Here is a 20,690-nt window from a genome sequence, read left to right as displayed (position 1 = left end):
GCGTGTCCCGTGAATTTCGTTGTGGCGGGACTCGACTGTATTTGCTTTGTTACAAGAGTGGCTTTCACCATGAACTGTGCCCCACACTGGGCTTCATCGAAGGCCGCAACCCACGGTAATGCAGTTATCTTGCCTACCACACTGGGAAGAAACTTGTCATTGCTCGAAGAGGCAATTTTAAGCCTACCACATAATACATGCATGGCAGCAAGACATATATGCCAAGATATACGACTAACTTATATAAGCTGTGACCTGACAGTTTTGCACCCCGAGGCCGTAGCAAAGCCCGTTTGCAAAGTTCAAAACGACAAAAAAAAAAAAAAGAAAGCGATGCTTTTTATCCTCGTCCCATAATGGCTAGGTGACAATATTGTGCTGGTTACCACTATACAAGACAAGGAGGCGTTGTTTTCGTTTTCTTGAAATAAAGAAAAAGCTGCCTATATTCAAATTTATCATTTCTGGTACCTACCGCTACTATATCTTGTGTTATTAAGATAACAGTAGGTGTAAAATAGGTAAACTCCAAAGCTTCTTCTACCCCCTGCACTCACTCTTGTGGGCCCGGGTCATGCGGTCGGCCTTGGTGGTGGCGTCACGCACGTGCGTGTGGTACTCGGTGAGGAAGTTGCGCTCATGCTCGAAGAACTCGTCCACGTCCTTCTGGGTCGACGAGAGGCGCAGGTCGTCCGCCGACTTGCCCAGGTGGCTCAGCAGGCCCGCCAGTTTCTCCTTTTTGTTCTTGCCCCGCACGCTCAGCTGCGAGCATGCATTTGCACCAGGCATTAACGCAGAACAAGAGGTACTTGCAAAAGGCTCTGGAATCTATCCATACCTGCCAACTTGTGAACATAAAACTGCCATAGAGTAAAAACCCCGCGGACATGACAAATTGGGGGTATAACACACACTTTCTTTAAAGCTTTCACTGAGCATGCTTTAATACAATAATGTATATATCCATATATTGGATAATATATATATCCCATATATTGTGGGATACATGGGAACTTTATGTTGATTAGATGCAGCACACAAGCAGCAGCTTGGAGCAGCAAAGCAACAGTTTTTAGATCGGCAACTTTACTGTTGCCAATTTTGCCTGCTGCAGGGACATGCCTGAACAAACTTGCTTGAAACAGGTACTCCTTTGATACAGTCGCTGATCGATGATGGGGAATCGACGGGAACCGCCAAGAAATCCCAATTATCTAGATTCCGAAATACCGTATTTGTGAGAAAACAAACTAATTTATTTAACAAGTACAGCTCTACAACGCACTGAAGCATACGCTAAGTATTGCGGTGAAGCATACCAAGAGTGGCAAAGGGGTAATTGTCACGGAACACCATGTACAGTCGACGTCCGATTTCCCGGACCCTCAAGGGACCGCGAAAACGTCCGGAAAATCGGGCAGTCCGGAAAAACGAATGCACGTGAAAACGCACCTTTTTGGTAGGTATTTTTCGCTGACGGAGAGGGTCACGGCCGGAGTACAAGATTCTCATTGCTATTCAGCCAATGCATCGTTTAGGTGGCTCTGAAAAGAGCCGTTTATAAAAAAAAAAAAAAAAAATACGACGTGGCCGGCGCTACCTCATAGGTCAGCACTTGGGCGCAAAGAAGTCGCGTATTTTCTTTTGCACGGTCCGCTTGCCCGCGATCATGTCTGCCTCAATTGCAGTCAACGTCATGTTGCCGCTGTACACCGATGACAGTGTCATCAGTGCTCGCGTCAACTCCGAGCTCGTTGGCTGTGTAGGAGCTGGCTCTTCGTTCTCGGTGTCGGTGTCTCCGTAACTTGACGAATGATTTCGTCATCGGTCAACTCCGCACATAGCTCGAGGTCTTTGTCAGCGTCGGCGAAGCCCTCAAAGGTTATCCCGGCTGGAATCGACACGCCGGCAGCGCGCAGATCGTCGAAGGCAACGTCCGCAGATGGCAGTTCGTCACTTCGTCAGTTCGTCCACGGAGGGCAGTTCGCGGATGGCAGTTCGTTCAAAGGCGCGGACGAAGACGAAGGAGCAGTCAGTGCCATCGCTGTAAACGGCGAATCCGCTCGACGAAAAGCGCAGCACGAAACAGCTAGGAACTCGGTGGATGCTGAAGGTCGGGAAACATTATCACTGAAGATATCGCGCAGCAGCAAACGATCAACCGCAGACACGACCGCAGAGCTGGCAGAGCTGACGAAACAACACGTGAACGAGCACAGTGAGGTTTGGCTTGGCTAAGCTACGGCTGGCAACGGATTGACACGTGCGGTTTCGAGGTTACGGCAGCCGCGGCGCGGTGCGGCGGTGCTGCTGGCCACACCTGCGATGCGAGTATGGTGGGTTCGAGGATATGAAAACAACCAAAATGGCGGCGTCGGTGGTGACTTTGGGTCGGCGGTTAACAGTAAAAAGTCCGGGAAATCGGATGGCGAAGGCTATAAGCGTCCGGAATTTCGGACTTTTTAATACATTGACTCTATGGGGAACTTGACGGTGCCACAGATGAGTCCGGGAAATCAGGCATGTCCGGAATTTCGGGCGTCCGGGAAATCGGACGTCGACTGTATTCCTTAATATACAAGCGTGCACGCATCACCTCTTATCACAGTGCGAGCACAGATACACCTAATAAGTACTTGCAGGCCTTCAGAGCTATTCCAAACATAGGGGGACATTTAGGGGCACATTTAGGGGGACAAACTTTTCAGTGTAAATGCGAGAGATATTTCCACAAGAGATGTTCTGAAAACCTAAGCCAGAGAAAGGGCTTACGAGAAGAGGAGACGAAGAAATCTCCAGTGAGGAGGGAAACAAAGAAAGCCTCAGCCTAGACGCCAACAATTACACCAAGCAATTTCAGCAGGATTCGCGCAGGCTTTGCAGCAGCGACGCAAGATGGTGCCGAGTGTTCTTAGGGAAGTGCGAAAGGGGAGCCCCGTTGCAGTACACGCCTCATACTATATAGCTTGTTCTGAAGGTGGCAATGCATTTTGTAGCTATAAGGATTAAACACTCAACGCATTACTGTCAACAGTCATCGTGAGATGGGTACCGCCGAATTCTTTTTTTATGCGATGGCCCTCCTTGAGCAAATTCCGTTCTGTCCTAGTACGAGGAAATCAGAACTGCAGCACGGCTGCCACAAACGAGACCACACTGTCTGCCGGAGCAAAGTGAAAACAGCAAATGGTGGACCAATGGCATCGGCTGTATCCGCTGAGCTACAGGATGATGACAGTGCACGTTAGGTTTTGTCTCAAGCTATACTACTGAGGCAGCATGAACAGAACGAGGCTTTCATTCTTATCCTTCTCTGGCACAGGCTCAGTGTAATTTTACGTTAAAGCGCCCTTTTGGGGCAGGATGAGGATTGCTCTTGGCGCAGCAGTTCAACCACGTGATTAAATTACGTGACGCATACCTATGCCTTTCAAACTTAACGCACTATTCCTTGGTCACAAATATGAGCAGTGAGAGAAGTCTCTAGCCTTAAAGACATTCGCCCGCTATGTATGAAAGGGAGCATAGTGAAGGAAATTTTCACAAGTGCTTACAGGTGACAACTTGTACTCATAGCAGCCATTAGCCAGCCATTGATCGGGACATGACCAAATCGCAATGGCAGTTACTGAACTAAGCAAAGGGGGAGGGGGGTCTAGAAAAAAATGCAGGCATACCTCCTTCTCGTACTCGAGGAAGACATGGAAGTTTGCATCTGCACGGAAGACAGGGTGCAGGGCGAGCCGCTGCAGGAACAACTCGTGCATGGCCACCGTTTTCTTGAATGTTGCCAGGTACTCCCTGCACACGAGAGAAAGAGAGAACAGCAGCAGTAGTTGGATAAATGCCTGCACTGACCTCTTGTGCAAGAAACAAAAATAAACCAAAGAGGACTGCAAGATGGACGGTCGCAGGACCTGGATGGAGGCCTCATTTCGGTGCAAACACTTGGAAGGAATCCCAACATGACATTTTTTTTTGCATAAAATGGAAGGTCCTGGACCTCAAAATCCAAAGGAGAATATTAGAAAGCATTAGAGTGCCCTGAATATCTAATTTAGAGTAGAGCCTCATGTTCTTAAAAAAATAAAAAGTGAAAAACAACATATTAACTGGGAAAATGCACGATCCGAAGTTGCCAAAGACACTGGCAGACTACTGTAGCTGACATCAACATAATGCGAAGCATTGCGCGAATTCTTAAGCAAGAGACCCCAATGAGCATTGAATTGGTGGGGCCCTAGCGACTGCAGATGTGCACTATTCCTATTCCGCAGTGTTTTGAGACAACGACGGCAAACAAATTAAATCGAGCTGGTGGACAATGCCAGAATACGATGCTGCCAGAGCAAGACATGACACTGCGCCACCTGCAGCAGGGAACATTGGCATGTGCGAGTTATTAATTGTGAGTTGCCTGTTAAAAGCGTACAGTAAAGTTCCAATGGCAATGCGCCACAAGCGCTGTGAAAGAAGATGCTTATCACAAGTCGGTGGCAATAGCTGTAAGTGCACCATGCAACGACCCTCTAGGAGATTTGCTGTTATCAAGGAGATTCGCTGGTACAGTGCATGCCACCATTTCCTTCTGACCCGGGTGGGTGAGTACTCTGGGGAAGCTACCATGACGGGCACCTATTACTCTCGATCGCGCGCCTTTTCTTGTTCTCATGGGATCTAGCAGCTGGAAAACGTATCATACAATCTCTGGTGCCGAAAGATTGCCTTTTCTGGGAACATATTACCGTTGACAATAAATTCCGGTGTTTTACGTGTCAAAATCTAGATATGACTACGAGGCACACTGTAGTAGGGGACTCCAGATTAATTTGGTCACCTGGGGTTTTTCTACATGCATCCAATGCATGGCCCACAGGCTTTTTGCATTTTACCCCATCGAAATGTGGCCGCCACGGCCAGGATTTGATCTTGCGCTCTCTGGCTTAGCAGCGCAACACCAAAACACCAAATCCACTGTGCCACCACGATGGGTCAACCGGTAAAAAATAAGCATAACAGCATTGGGTCATTTTTTGTGTTCTTGATCGGGAACGTTGACACCAGGAAGTTGTGAAACAGGGTTCTGCTGTATTATAGCTTTTCTACGAGCCAGCTTCAGTTTTGTTTCTCTGAATGTGTTTGTGTTAGTGAAATTACAGGTACATGCATTTCATTACACTAAGACTACAAACACAGCATTCTATGGATGCAACTTTATGAGAAGTAAAATGACTTGTTACGTGAATTATTTCATGACGCTGAAGCGTGTTGCATCAATATTTAACTGTATCATGCGGCATTTACCTATGTTTTCATTCCTCCAATACGAAAAGAACCGATTGTAAATACAGAAGTGCTGCAAGAGCTGCACGGGTATAGCAGTAATAAAAGTGCACGACTGAGCATTTCCTTGTAAGGTGGTTCAGGTATGGTGCTGTTTTCGTGGACAATCGTTTCCAGGGATACTTTCGAGAGAGAGTTCACATAACTGCATAGCAGTCTACAAGTGACAGCACTTCTGGCACATAGCCATGCACATAGGATCATATCACATCATACCATATCATACAGCTAAAAATTTTTTACTTCAGAGTTACGATGCACATCCTTTTGTAGCAAATGCAGGCCGTGTGAAATGTTCCTCAAGCTTTCACAGCATTGCCTTCTGTGTATTTACATGATGGAATGTAAAGCGCTCCTTGGATGGCAGCAAGCCAATGACCTCGGCTTCCTTCCAGAAGTCCTTTCCAAAGCCTGGATATCAACCTCCAAAAGCATTTGTACTGCCCAAGCAAAACTGCCAAGGATGAGGAGGAAGCAGTTGAGGACAACTCACGCCTCGAGCTCCTGCTTCATCTTGGTGAACTCCTCCTTGGTCATGGAACCCTCGCCCTCGCCCAGCTTCTGAAGCTTCTCCCGAGAGGCGTCAAAGTCCGGCCGAGGAGGTGCCGGTGGAATCTGCGGTATCGGAGGACAGAACAGCTGCACTCGCTGGCACACACTGGCTACACTCCGGTTCCAAGAACAAGAATCTCAGGTTTCAAAAGGAATGTACTGTGCCATTGTAATTGCTTTGATGACCATAAAATTGATACATATACAAAGCTGCACTTTAAAATGTAATGCCGTTCATGTGCTCAACATGAATACCCAATTTGTGCTGCTCTGCTCCGAAAACTTATAAAATTAAAGAAAAATTCAGCAAAGCATTTTTCAAGTATACAGAAATGCAGCCAGCCAGCAAGGAAACGTTAACAGCGCATGCAGTTGCTCAGGTTGGTACATCTGGTTAAACTCCAGATATTGAATAGTGAGACACTGGACACCGAAAAAGAACCACAGGACAGGGTGGCGATCCAGTGGTTATGTTGCTGTGTCCTGCGTCACAGTGTTCAAAATCTGTTTGCAATAAAACCTAAGCACACACCCGAAGGCTCAAGACCGAATGTCACTTGTTGCCCTTACATGGTACACAGAAGTCTGCATGCAAATGACATCAACCAACAATTACGTGATAAAGACACCATACACATGTACTTTATAATCTGCTTATTAATGGCTTCCTGTATTGAAACTTCTCGATACACCAATGATTGTGCCCGTAAGAACCACAGCAAACATGCCACAAGCAAAGCAGAGATGCAGTTCTCATACTGCACGGCACTGCAATCTTGCAAAAGCCCGCTTTATTCGAAGTCCGTTATATCCAGAATCGGGGCCGTCGTATGTTGTGAAATGGCAAAATTTCACTTATTGTATTTTCCGGTGCACAAGTCGCACCAAAATTTTATATGCAAAACATCTTTGCATAAGATGCAGGTACACACTTTGCAACAAGATACTATAGGGTTCACATGCCCGTATCTTTCTTGCGAAATGCTGTACTGACCTGATTCTGATGCGCTCAACCCCTACGCACTGCTAATTACCAGAGACTTAGGCAACACAAGCAAAATATTTCGCATTGTTTTCTGTATGAACAAGATGTAATGGTTTTATTCACATCGTGAACATTGTCTAGGCAAAGCCTAGGTACAGTCATGTGGCACCTTGCATCTTCATTAGGGTTAATTGCATATATTAGACGCACTGCCGAAAATTTTATAAAAGGAATTCATGCAGAAATTCCATGGAGTTGCCTAAGTACTGCGTAAGCATTGCGCCAATTGCATATTTCCACGCAGCCCGATGTCATTATCAATATCAAACTTGATCCAACCAGTATAACCATTTAACTCTTATCAGTCGTTATCAAGCTTATCGGACTACATCCAACCCTTATTGGTCGTTAACATTGGAATTGCTTCATCATAAGCCTTTATTGCTCTTTAGCACCTTATCCATATGCTGTGATAACTGTGATAAGAACGATATAACCCCTCATCACTCCTTATGAACTCACCGACTGCTTATCTGTCTGTGTTGCATGATGCAAAGTGCATGAGCCCTCAGATTGGTGGCATTTCAGTTGGTGAAGGAACGCCCGAAGGGAAGGCGCATCCCCTGACCACAGAAATGCATCAGGGATGTGATGTGTTTGGCATTAACTCTTTGCAAAACCCAAATTTGCCTGGTCTAAGGCAAATTTGGCTCTAAGTTGGCTCTACATGTGGTCCTAGAGACGGCTTTCATTCCATCATCACCAAATCTTTCAACAAAGCCTTCATAGAAACTGTTCGCCTTTGACATTTGTTTTGTACCGTCGGTACAACACATTCATATGGTTCAGATATATTAACCTTCTGCATGCGTGGATGTTTAGCCCAGTGGTTAAAGACACTCGGCTTCTGAGCATGGCGTTGTAGGTTCAAAACTTACCACTGCCAACATTTTTCTTTTGAATACATTAATTTTTTATACATTAATTCCCTTATAGCAATTCGTCTTACATGGACGGACAGGTTTTCTCGTTGGACAGGCATAGAAATGCTTACGCATCTAAAAAGTAATGTCTTATACAACAGAAAATATGGTATGCCACTATCTAACCTGTAAGCAATAGCAATAGTGACAGAAAAATCTGAATGAAAAAGACTACAGACAACGTTTGCCCTGTGCAGGACGGGGCTTGAGCGCATGTTTACTCTCATATGCTCCAGTCTGACCATGCTACGTGGCGCAGACGACCGGCTTTGTTCTGCACCACCTTGAGCGACAGATAGCCGTATTCAACATGCGCATTTTGAAGCGCTATCAATAGCTTGATACGAAGTGAAGTCTGCCAACGTGTCTAACCAGGAGCGGCAAGGAGTGAGCGCGCATTGGCAAACGTGCGTGTGGTTGGTCCTTAGTTTTGTGTGGTTTGAGGCTAGTTGAGTGTTCAAAACTAGTCGAAATTAGAGTGACCGGCCGGCTACGACACTGATATGCAGGGCGGCCAAAGTTTAAATTCTACACGAGCGAGCGCGGCCGAGCATGAGCAGATGATAGCCTGCTTCTTCCGGAAGTGCGTACTTATCGAAATTCAAAAGCCGATTTTTGCGTACTTCAGCCTGTTAAACTGTCAAACATGCACAGTAACAGTAGGAACAAGTGCACTGATACAAACAACCTTGATTGATGTCAGCTATTGCCCAATAGCAGCCGCATATGGGAGTATGCTATATTACGAAATAAAATGTCCAGAAAAGAGGAGCAGGCTTCTGTTGAAAACAATGCGAGAAAAAGGTGACTGTGCTCAACTTGCGAGCTCCACGCACTGCACATGACTGCAAAACTTGACCGAGTTGTTCACAGCCACGTGTGCTATCCACGAACTGTTTTTTTCACCAGGCCCAAGGGGCGGTTCAGGACCCTTTTAACTTGCCAGTGTGCTTCTAAATTTAAATTCTCGGTCTTTAAGTGCCGAAACCACGATCTCATTATGAGATTATGATCTGATCACAAAAGTTCCAGTACCATAAAATGGTTAATGCTGCAAGTGGCAGCTGCCTCTGGAAGCACACATGGCCGCAACACACAATTTTGAATGTTTGACTCGCAGGACAGTCCAATCTTCGTTCCCATAATACTCACGATGAAGCCTGCGTAACTTTCAGATTCCTCCAGGGCATCGTGCAACCAGATGAACTCCTCATGCTGCCGCAACACCGAGAACTCTGGTTTCTGGAAGTCCGGCAGCGTCGTCTGCGAAAAAAAAAAAAAAAAGATCAGCGATGATTACGATACTCCCCAATGCGAAATTTTAGTGCAGCTCTATACGTGTTTTTATATATGTTGGCTGACTGACGCTGACAAACTGTCTCGTGCGGCACGTTCCAAACAGAGCGAAGCGTGGCGCGACTGCCTTGTGAGAGGCCGCGCATGGGTGACATGAGCACCGATTCACAGTAGCTGCTGCAGACAGACCTCTACTGGTGCAGTGATTTGGTGAACAGATGATGCGTGCTACTCTGGCACCATTTCATAGCCATCATTGCCACAGAGACCATCTCGCGCAGGCACTACACATTTCTTCTCACACTTTCGCCACACCCTCCTCCGCTTTCCTCCTCGTGCTCTTCGCTACTGCTGTCTTTCATCTCCCCCTGCGCTCTGCGTTCGCTCGGTTACGAGGTACGATGCCGACCCATGCCGTAGGAACCGGCGCCTTAGAGCTGCACTCTAAAAGAAGTGCTTGATGGTATATGAGAGCACGGAATCCATAGTACTCTTAGCTGAAATGAAACTAGTTGATTTTGATGAAAACCTTACAGCACAATTGAACCTCCATATAACAAGGAGATTGAGTTAGTGGATGTAATGAAGCAAACGTATGTCCTTATGAATATGACAAAGGTATTTTCATGTCACATGAGCACAATCCACATAAACAAGGAAAACAGTGGCACCAGTTTGCGTGGGGGCATTCTTGCACAGTTGCAGAAAGTAAAAAGCAACTTTCTTTCAAACTGAAGAGAGAAAAAACATTAACAGCAACAGAACCTGCTTGATTTTTCAAGTCCATAGTATTTGGAGCAAACGTTGGCCATGACCGAGACGAGGGCATGCTACTTGCTGTCTGCCTTAGCCCCAACACTTCCGATTTACTGCGGCACCAAACATGAAGGCCATTGTACAAGATAATGCCAAATACCATGATTTACAGTTCTTCCCAACACCCGAGGTAACCGACTGACTGGATCAAGAAACTAACGCTCTTGCGCAAGCTCTACAAAGTTTGTTATTTGCAATAAATTGGTGTGTATGTTCTTGAAATAACTATTTCGAATACATTTTTGGCCGTTATTTTGTCCATCACTTCCTATGAGCACTTAAAGGTCAAGTGCAACGAAATTCTGGACCCCGTAAATAGCCTCGCTGCAGATCCTGTAGATATAAGGCAGCCTCCGTGCAAAATTTCACATTTGAAATACCAGTGGATGCGTCATGAAAAGCTCATGTAAGTAGGCACTTCCAACTATAGGTAGTGCCCCACATCCATGCCCCAGCTATGAATTCCTCCGAGTAACAAGAACTGATCTGAAAAACGATGCTTTTGCTTGTGCCGATTGCAGGAACCAGAAACACGTCATGGCCGCCATGTTTTGGACACCATCTATAAGCTGGGAAAGCCGAAGTTTTCCCTGTCAAGTTAATGTTGGTCAAGAGTTCGAGCTGCCTGTCTTCAGATTTCCGAACTATTTGCTGTTTGTGATAGTGTCGCCATCGGAAAGTGCTTGCAGCACAACATGCCTTACATCCTCTTACACACTTTCAAACCCACAACAACGCTTTCGGCCTTTCCAGATTTCATTGGCACCGAGATGACACTTGGACAAACTAACCCGCAATAAAGCAGTATCGGGCCAATTCATCTTCAATGGTTTGTTTCACTGTTACGTCCTCCGAACTTTATGGTCATCTTAGTAATCTATCAAAAAACACATTCAGCGGGGTCTTGCGGCAAGCACACTGCATCAGACAACAAAGATTACTTTGCTGCTTTCCGCGCTGTCATTTCCAGAGGAAGATGCTCATACCTTGGTGTGCACCGTGAACTTGACCTTGTCCCTTTCGCTCAGGGCATCCGAGATGTCCACGAGCAGGGACTGGTCTGCTAGGTCAATCGTGTCTGACCGCATCTGCAATGGGAGAAAGAATCGGTGTACAGTACTTTCCATACAGGCTTTATGCGAGCGAGCAGTGTGTCTTGTGCAGCAAGGAACACTAAAAGGACACTGAGAAGTATTGAAAGAGCACTGACGCGACATGTCTGACAACCTTTTTTTGCTATAATGTTCCAAACAAATTCGAATACTGAAGCACATCACAGAAGTCTTAAATTTCCTATGATACTTATAACCATTTAATTGCCTTGTATTGCAATGTCTAATTGACTGTATCTGCTAATTACTGTTAATCATTTTTTTTGCTCCTTCCCCCTTTGCAATGACTGTTTCTGCTCACTTTTGCCCCAACAGCTGATTATTATGCACAATCCTAAAATTAGAAAATGTTTTGTTGTTGTGCTCGCCTTGTACCTAATTATCTAGAAAATAGCTGCTATTTTGTTAGTTATTGCATTCCGTTTATGACACTTTTCGTTATTGCTCTTCCTAGCATCTCGTGCCATGAATAATGCCAAAGCTTTTGCTCAGGGCTAGTTAACCATTTGTTTCCAAGGAAACATAACATTACGCTACAAAGTAATGAATAAACCCACACCTTTCAGTGGCTTTTCTTAGAAGTGGACCAAACATGTAAAAAATCTAAATCCATGACATAACACTGACCTTGGCACTATAGTTAGGGTGAAAAATTAGAAATAAGCATTACGCCTACCGTCTTTTGCTAAAACAAATCTCTACTAAATGTGCACATTAGTTTTTAAAGAACCGAGAAATCTAAATTGATTTACTACTACTGCTGTTTAAGAACGCTGTCAGGATTGTATTCCAGGGCATTCCAGCTGAATTCGAGAAGTCTTCTGCACACTGCTTCTGAAATGCAAGCATCATGAGAAGTGATTGCATCTAGTGATCATTTGTCAACTACTTAAAAGACGCACCCCTGGTGCTACAGGAGCACGCCTTGCGGCAATTTGCAAAGCTTGAAAGGTGACTCTCAGATGTCCGACAACTGCCATCCTTGCTAATTAGAGCCAGCTGTCAGATGTTGCCGACTGAAATTTTAACACAAGTACCTCTACTCTCTAGTACAGGTGCTCTGAAAAGCCCCCAGCTTTAATATACAAAGATGAGTCATAACATGAAGTGTCAGGCGAACAGGATGAATGTGCTGGCAGTACATCTCGCACGAGATGCTTTTGCCAAAAGAGTGTAATGTTGAACGAAAAACAACTGGACTGTTATGAATTGATGCAATTACCCATACTGCATTCTTGCTCAGTTCACAAAGGAAGAAGTGCACCATGCGTCAGTGGGCTTAGTGAACACAGATTCTGCACTTAATTTTCTGCCTATGGTTTAAATGTGAGTGCTGCTGTTAAGTGCAAACTGCACTACAGAGGCCGCTTCCTCTACCATTACAGTAAGAACTGAGCTGCACTCAGGACAAGTATTGGCGAGAAATGATAGGTCAAACGTTCGCTAAACATGTGATGGCATTCTACTATAGCTTACAAACGCGTTTAAACACCATGCATTGTCGCACTGCGTTTGTTATTGATGACTACAAGCTTGTTTCGACAAGAACAATATTGGCGCTAACGCCCCTAAAGCAACACATCGTGTAGGAGAAACGCCATAGTAGTAGGTGGCTCCGGATTAATTTCGACCACTTTAAGCTCCTGAAAGCGAACCCAAAGCACGGTACAAGAACTGGCGACCTCGTGCTCAGCAGCATAACTCCATACACCCGGGACAGGTATTTCGACATGTTCTCGACTTCACTGGCGGCAAAGGACGAAGCGCGATCGAGTAGCATGCCGCAACGACAACCAACAAGCTGCACCTGTCTTCGACACGCCCCAATACGCAAGCGAAACCGCCCTCCACTGCGGACGTACAAAAAAACGCGACATAGAAAACGGTCGCGACAACGGCAATGTGGGGTCCGGCTAAACACACTCCAGCAACACATACCATTTCGCAGAATGAGAGTACAGCAAGCGGCTTTACATTTCACAACTGCAGTCGGGAAAGCGGCAACACAAAGGGGACGACTGGTATGCGGAGCAGCTAGGAGGCGGTGACGATCGGCACCAGCTTTTGCGCGAGAGGTCAACGCTCAATGCACATACATACACTGTCTGGGAACGCCTCTGCAGCTGACAATGTAGTCGTAGTACGGCGACACGCCTCCGGCACGAAAATGTAGGGGCGCAAAGCGCAGCTCCGGAAAAACACGCCAGGAAGCTGGCTGCCCATACCAACACACGCAATGCCGGCCGGCATTTTTGAAGACGCACTTAGCTTGGGCGCTTTGCAGCGCTACTTTTAACACGAACAGGGTGCGATGCTCACGACAAGGAAATGCGTTAACTGCGACACAACTTTGAGCGCGGAGAACGAAGCAGGCCGAATGGGGCGACGTGCTTGCGAAAGTCAGGTTGACAAACTTTCACATGCGCAGTAGGCGCGGTAATCCAGTGCGCCGGCAAAACGCAGAGTCCAACGCGAGGAATACGTCGCAAATTGGACAGAACGGCCCCGCAGAAAGGTGGTCACGAACTTACGCGGCCGCACGTTTCGGAGAGCCAGTATTGAAACACGTCCCAGGCCGGTAGGCCTAACATGCTCGTCGCGTTTATCCTGACGATTGCTTAAAAACTGCGAATGCAGCTGCGGGGCGGGCTTACCTTGAGCGAGCTGTCCGCAGAGTTTGCAGTTTCATCGGTGCCGTCCTGAAGAGTCATCATCACGGCGCGGTGACGAAGCAGACAGCACGATCTGGCGCGACGAGATGCGACCGCCGCCGGCCTCGCTTTCCGGCCGCTGTGTTCGAAAACGCCCACTCACACCCCCCGCCGGTGGTGTCACATGGCCCAATCGCCGGGAGCACGCCGTCCGGCAGCTGATAATAGTCAAACGGTACGTAAAGAGCTACCGCAGCTACGCGACTTGCGAAAAGCGTCTTTGAATGCGCTCCAGAAAACGATCACACGACACGACAAGTGGGCCACCCAAAATCGGCTGACGCTGGCCCGTCCAAGTGCACTTCAGTTCACGCCCAGCAATTGAACAAGAAAACACACTTTATTCACACGCGCCATCAAACTCATGGAAGCAAACTCCAAGTTCCGGACTAGTTTACACGAGTTCAGTGATCGGGAAAAGAACTTTTTGGCCGAAACGCGCAGAAACTGAATTTCCGTTTAGCTCTGGACGGCCCGCGATGAAATGCCAAATGGGCCAAATGTCGACTCGATCCGAAAGACAGTCCGCTTCAATCCAAGCAGAGCACGAGCCAAGTAGGAGTGTGCGCGCTGGCATAAAATGAAGCGGTGTATGGTAGCGGTGTCCTTAGCGTTTTTGATCTAGTGATTTGTTATTGTATCCCGCATTTCCTACTGCGGCGTACTGTCGGTGACCAGGGCATTCGTAGCGTTACAAAGTCGGCGAAATCCAGGATAACGATTCCACTGCCCTTCCGTGTGCGTCTTGCGGTGACGTAGTGGTCCGCCGTCGTCGCCAGCAATGGGCAAGAAGCGTTCCAGGCCCGAGCCCGAAAAGAAGGACGACGAATCCGACCGGCCCAGTACCTCGAAGGAGCCGTCGACAAGCTCCAAGCAACAGTCCGTCCAGCAGCAGTCGCAGCAGCAGTCGCAGTCTGCGGCTTCATCCTCGACCAAAAGCAAGCCGCGCGTTTGGAAAAGCCTGAAGCAGGTAGTGACGGCGGAGCGCCTGCAACCCGGAGCGTACGCAGCGCTCGAGGCAGCGCCGTCGTTGCGTCCCTGGCGCAAGTACTCGGACATGACTGGCCTGGTGGCGCCGTACACGGACCCGAAGACCAAGCTGCGCTACGCAAACCGTCACGAGTACGCGCGGCTGCGACTGCTCACCGCCGATCAGGTCAACGGTTATTTGGTGCTCAGGAGAGCTGCTCTGCCTGTCACGTAGGCTGACGTAACTGCCCATTCACCGTGCCGATTTCCCGTGGTTTGACATCGAACCTGTGTTCCACCGTTCGCCCGTAGAAAACGCTTGGTTTATCCGAATGACCTGACATGAAATCCGACGGAGTAGACGTTCACGGTGCGTCGACTTGTGCGAAGCTGTCATTTTGTTATAAAGCCGTGCTTCATCTGACCGTGAGCAGCCTGGTGGCGTGCCCTGCCTTCTGGTAATCGATATAAAGCGTTTCGCCGTTTTGCACTATAAGAACTTTGCAACAACTTGCCTCCGCCCTACTCGCAGTGTGTGCTTGGTCACCCCTGATCACGGCACGAGTAAACAGAGGATGTAATGTACATGTAGTGCAAAAGAACAAGACTCACGCGGAGAATGCGTAGAAGGACTAACGCTAAGCTGTTCTTCTCTGTCCCTTGTTCTGTGCTGTTTTCGTACAGTCCATGTAAGAATGCCATCCAGCCCGCCCACCAATATTAGGAACACTTGGGTCTTATTCAGTTGACAGAATCGCTTCACCGTGTTATGCTGTATATGTGGACATTTGAAGTATAGTAACTTGTAGGCTTTTTATGTACTTATGTGCCCAATTCAATGCATTTTGGACAGTCGTTTGCAGTGGCCAATACCATGCAAGATCAGCTCATTTCTTTCATTGCTGAACATATTCTTTCATGTTCCTTGCTGTGAGAACTAAGATAGGGTTCCGTGCCTGGCTCACCTGGTGGAATGCTTGTAAGCGGCCAGCACTGCAAATAAACTTACCTTCATGATGTGTCAAAAGATGCGCGAGAGAAGTGTCCCAACATTACGTACTGTATATGGTCCTTTTCCAAATGTATCGGCCACGGTAGCTTAGTGACAACACCAGTTGCGCTGCTGAGCTTAATTAAGGTCATGGGTTGAATCGTGACGGCATTTCAATGGGGGCGAAATGAAAAGATGCTCGTGTACTTAGTTTTAATCTGAAGTCTCCCACTATGGCATGCCTCATAATTGGATCATGGTTTAGGCATGTAAAGTCCCAGAATTAACCTTTAACGGCCAGCAAAAAATCGAGAAATGCATTCAGAAAATGACATTTTGTTTTATTACACATCTGGATGGCAAATTGTTTGCAGATTCAAAGTATATATGACATGGGGGTAGCGAATTCACAACTTGTGTCTGAAAATGAGCATATTTAGAACCAGGAGGCGCTGGCGGTAGGTTCTGTCCATCTAACTTCGTTCACTGCTGCGCCGTGTCAAAACTATCCTTGTAGTCAGTGACATCATAGTCACTATATGTGTCAATAGCACAGAAAACACTGCAATCGCTGTCAGTGCTTTCATGCTGAAGCAAATCATCATGACTCAACCAAATGAAAGCTCTGCTTTCATGACGGGCGCGGCAACACACGACTGGCAGTAACAATTTTTTACGTCTCTCTAGGACAAACATAGACGAATGGAGCCAGTAGGCCCGTGACTGACCAGAGGGAACTTGCTAAAACGTCAAATGGATTGGAGCGGCCCCGCCTGTTGTTGGCACTTGGAAAGAGCATCGAAACCATTGGACGATTGCAAGAAAAATTGTAACCGAAGGAAGACTCGTCCTCGGTACTTAAATGATTCATTAAAAGCCAGATGTATCATTTTCTTAACTGCGCTGTACTGTACACACAAAGGACAAAATAAAGGAAAGACACACATGTGCACATTGTGTGCCCGTTTCATTTCATATATGTGTACGTGCACAGCTAAGCACATGTCATGTGGAGATTTAGGGCACGATCTTGTACGCGTTCCAAAATGGAACGGAGGCGGTCCGTTCCATCGATCCGCACACGATTGGTCAATTTGATCGTCACGGTTCAAATTGACCAATCATGTGCGGCTTGATGGAACGGACCGCCTCCGTTCCATTTTGGAACGCGTACAAGATTGCATCCTTAATGGCATTAAATCTTGATGCCATTAGTAGTGCACTGATTACCAACAAATCTGTGTGGCATCGATTGTGTACTCATTTTCTGAAACTGTATTTTGTGTTTGTTGTGTGAAACTGTAATTTTGTGCTTCAATGCATAAAGCGACGTTTTGTTAAGAACCTAACTGGAACGCCAATGCATTTCTCCGCAAAGTTCGGGAATTAATATCTCAAAACTGGTGTCATCATGAGAATTCATTTCAAGTGGATCCGCCTTGTGAACTCCATGGCTACAATTTGTAATTTGCAATATGGGCCATCAGGTAATTAGGTAAAAACTTAATTAGTGAATTTCTGTTAATTATTCGATTATGCATTCCAATTTCTTGTGCAAGTAATGTCCGCCTCTTCGAGTACACCAGCTCATGAACAAGAATGGTGCTATCTGCCACAGGCAACCTTAAATAAATTATGAAAGTGTTCGCTGAAACACCCTGTATGTATATATATATATATATATATATATATATATATATATATATATATTGGGACGTGTACTTGTTTATCTGTCACCGGTGACCGCTTTTCACCGGCTGACAAATGTTAAACGTTATCGCTCGGCGCAGGACGCGCCCGCATGTATCGCAAGTTTCTCGAACGTTATCGATGCTTCTATCCGTTGTCTCTTGTCACCAACGTTATGTCATCCGAATGTATGAGCTACGCGAGTTGTGTAGTACTTTCTGAAAGACACGCGGCCACCAGGCATTACTCTGGAATCTTCGATTACTCGTGTATAAAAGCCGACGTGTTCGCCGCTGATCAGATTTCGACGATCGCCGACTGTGTTCGCCGCTATCTACTTCTCCGAGTGCAACTTGCTTTTGTGGTCACAGGTTCGCACAATAAAAAGTCCGTTTCGTCATTCACAGCTTTTCGACTGTTTTCTTGACTTTCACAACTACGTGACAATATATGAATTGTTGCAGGGTCTGGCAGTGAAACAGGTCAAACAATGGAAGCACGTACGTTGGAAAAATACCAAGATTTTACCGACGTTTCGGTCGGAGACCGGCCTTCACTCCGACCGAGGCCGGTCCTCAACCGAAACGCCAGTAACATTCTAGTATATTTCACTAAGTGGAAGGCAACATCACTAGCCAAAACGTTAGTAAAGTTATCTTCCGTGTCGTCGACTGAACCGCGCCTGGGCTAACGGTCCAGCTCTCTCACAGGATTGCTCCCCTAAAGACCCTCTTACCACCTTTAACGAGATCACATCCCACTACAGACTGAGCAGGAGGAAATTCCCTCCCCCTCACCAAAATTAAACAGGGCTCAGTCTGTCACGTTCAGGCTCTTACAGACGAGATGGTACCTCACCCCCAGAGCGCTCAATCAGATAGATTCCAACTTCCCGCAATCGTGCTCCAAATGTGGGCACGAGTACTGCTCTTTCGATCATATGCTCTGCTGTGCCCGTTCAACGCGGGCTCTGATCTTCACAACAAGTCCAAGTGGGACGCCCTACTGCAAAGCGCGGACTTTACGCATTAACGACAGGGCATCCAGAGGGCCCGCAACGTCGCCGAGAGCCACCAGCTCCCGGTTCCGTCATGAGCGGAGCCACCAACTTGATTGGGGTGCCTTCGGCTCCCCCGATCTTTTCCCTCAGGACATTTTAATAAAGTTCTTGTCAACTGTCAATCTTCCGCGTGTGCCGTACTAGGGCCTTCCTATGACAAAATGTGATTCTACGTGACAGCCGCTTACGTCACAACTCTTAAAGGCCACAAAGTTGTGTTTGGGACGTTCACATTTTCTTTACTTATTTGGGACCGAAAAAGGCAACTTCAGGCAAGTGTAGTGAAGCCAACTTTATCTAGCCTTACAGAAAGTGTTATGGGTGTTCTGCAAATAAATATAATTTTCTGAGTGTATTTCAGGCATATATTTAATGTGCTGATTCAACGAAGCACTTTCAAATTGGCATTTTGGAAACTTCTTTTCCAACGATAACTCTGGAAGTAAAAGATTAAACATATGTGATCTCAGAGCAAATAAGTCTAGCTGAAACACAGAACATTAGTTGCCTTGCTTCATTGACAACCTCAGGCACTACAACAGCATATTTTATGATTTCGCACCTACTTACATTCAAAAGTGGACAAGATGCTTTGGATCTTTGGTATAACACAGCACTAATAACGCACAACTAAACAAATGGAAATTTACTGGTAACCTAAAGAAACTAAGGTTACCCTTCACTAATTCACAAGCAGGTAGCTTCACGCTCAGGTGGCTTATGGAACAGTATGCTGTGCCAAGAATCTTAGTCGAACAAGGGCACGTGGTGACCGTCATGTGCTGTGCCTCGGGCAAATGCATGCAGCAGTACGACGATACCTGTTTTCATGTCTTTGCTCATGCTACATCAACCGATTCACTTTGATTAAATCATTAATCGACAAATTGGGGAGTAAGAATTGGCCCGCAGATAGCACTACTGGTAATAAAATCACCTCCAGCGCCTGTCGAATGGATGCCGCAGTGCTACAATTGACCTGTCGGGGGGGGGGGGGGGGGGGGGGGGCTGAGCCCCCCTGACTTTAAGCACCGAGTGGACAGCTATACAAAGTAAGGACAGTAGTCTTATCGGCTGTATAAACTTGTTAACATAGGCTCACTCACTAAATTTACAGGCATGGTGTCACGCGCGCACAAGCAAACATGAACGCATCTCACTCGATGACCGCGGAAACTCGCTGTGATAACGCTGGAGTGAGTCAGCGCGGTGGCATCAGCGAGCGAATTTAGCTTCGTGCCGGCGCTGGCATCAACGCGATCTTTGCCGCGAAAGCACCGCCGCAGATAGCTTTCAAGATGCAGCCGCGCGGGTGGGAGCTCGCGGCGCAGAACGCGCCCCACTCCTCCCGGAACCTTCTTCCGCGGTAAGGCGGGAGCGCGCGGCCGCAGTAAAACACGACTCCGCCACCTCCCTACCCTCCCTCCGGAGCGTTGTGCGCGACTGCAATACTGCGCGCTTCCTTCCCGCCCATGCGTGCGCGTGCCGCGATTGCCGACTCACCGTCGCACGCTGTCACGCGCACATACAGCATGTGACGCGCGGCGACGATTTTATCGCCCGTGGACTTTATGCGGAACCTCAGAGCGACGGCGACAGCAGAAATGCGCCTGGAGTGTCCATATTGCCACACCATGTGGCATTGCCACACCAGCACCTCCACCAAATTGTCGCGTATACCCTGCTGTGCAATATACGCTGAATGAGGATCCAGGCAAGCGTGAGCGTCGGTGCGAACCTTGTTCCCTTCTTCTACAGTCCCCTAGCTGTGCTGTGCCACACCATGTGGCAATATAATTGCAATCGCAATAAAACTTCAGTGAGTTCAATAAGTAACTTGCGCTTGGCCGAATGGCTAGAAGAATGACGAGTCTGCTTCAATTCTTCACAGGTGCGTGCGCGCGTAACGTGTGCAGAAAATGCATCTGGTCAGTCTTGATACGGGGGCACTCTGCCCGTTGCATCTGTTGCACAGCGTGTGCTGCGACCGTAACTGACATCATGGCGCACAATGTGCAATAGGCCCTGACATGTCCGTAAAATGTACGCAGCATGTCCCCACGATGTCCGTCGCGGACATGCAAGGAATGTCCGCAAGACACGGCGAATGCGGTCATACGGTGATGTGAGATACGTGAATTCAACACACTCCTAGCATATGCATGTCCTGACAGTGGATGTCC

The 20,690-nt window shown here is 47.2% G+C and overlaps 2 protein-coding genes across 8 annotated transcripts in view; one reads left to right on the top strand and one right to left on the bottom strand.

The window, feature by feature from the left end:
* LOC119458432 (sorting nexin-6) overlaps positions 1-14,187 on the bottom strand; it is a 160,894-nt gene extending 146,707 nt beyond the window's left edge. Inside the window, exons 1-6 of one of the 5 annotated variants that reach the window (XM_037720268.2) lie at positions 13,742-14,187; positions 10,962-11,063; positions 9,016-9,126; positions 5,837-5,958; positions 3,678-3,801; positions 558-762 (exon numbers count right to left, since the gene is read on the bottom strand). In XM_037720268.2, coding sequence (XP_037576196.1) covers positions 558-762; positions 3,678-3,801; positions 5,837-5,958; positions 9,016-9,126; positions 10,962-11,063; positions 13,742-13,801 — 724 coding nt within the window. In that variant the 5' untranslated portion in view covers positions 13,802-14,187. Of the gene's footprint in view, positions 1-557; positions 763-3,677; positions 3,802-5,836; positions 5,959-9,015; positions 9,127-10,961; positions 11,064-13,025; positions 13,077-13,187; positions 13,546-13,618 lie in introns of those variants that run through there. The other 4 variants (XM_037720269.2, XM_049671205.1, XM_049671204.1 and 1 more) reach the window with 4 other exon arrangements.
* Positions 14,188-14,344: 157 nt separating this feature from the next.
* The window catches only part of LOC119458433 (INO80 complex subunit C), a 66,329-nt gene continuing 59,983 nt past the window's right edge, over positions 14,345-20,690 (top strand). For 2 of the 3 annotated variants that reach the window (XM_049671208.1, XM_037720270.2), the window contains exon 1: positions 14,345-16,271. In XM_049671208.1, coding sequence (XP_049527165.1) covers positions 14,580-15,002 — 423 coding nt within the window. In that variant the 5' untranslated portion in view covers positions 14,345-14,579 and the 3' untranslated portion in view covers positions 15,003-16,271. The remainder of the gene's footprint in view (positions 16,272-20,690) is intronic. The other variant, XM_049671209.1, reaches the window with a different exon arrangement.

This window comes from Dermacentor silvarum, chromosome 7 (genome assembly GCF_013339745.2).
Source record: "Dermacentor silvarum isolate Dsil-2018 chromosome 7, BIME_Dsil_1.4, whole genome shotgun sequence".
NCBI classification, from domain to species: domain Eukaryota; kingdom Metazoa; phylum Arthropoda; class Arachnida; order Ixodida; family Ixodidae; genus Dermacentor; species Dermacentor silvarum.
Note: the sequence above shows the minus strand (reverse complement) of the source record. Positions and strands in the feature narration are given on the sequence as shown.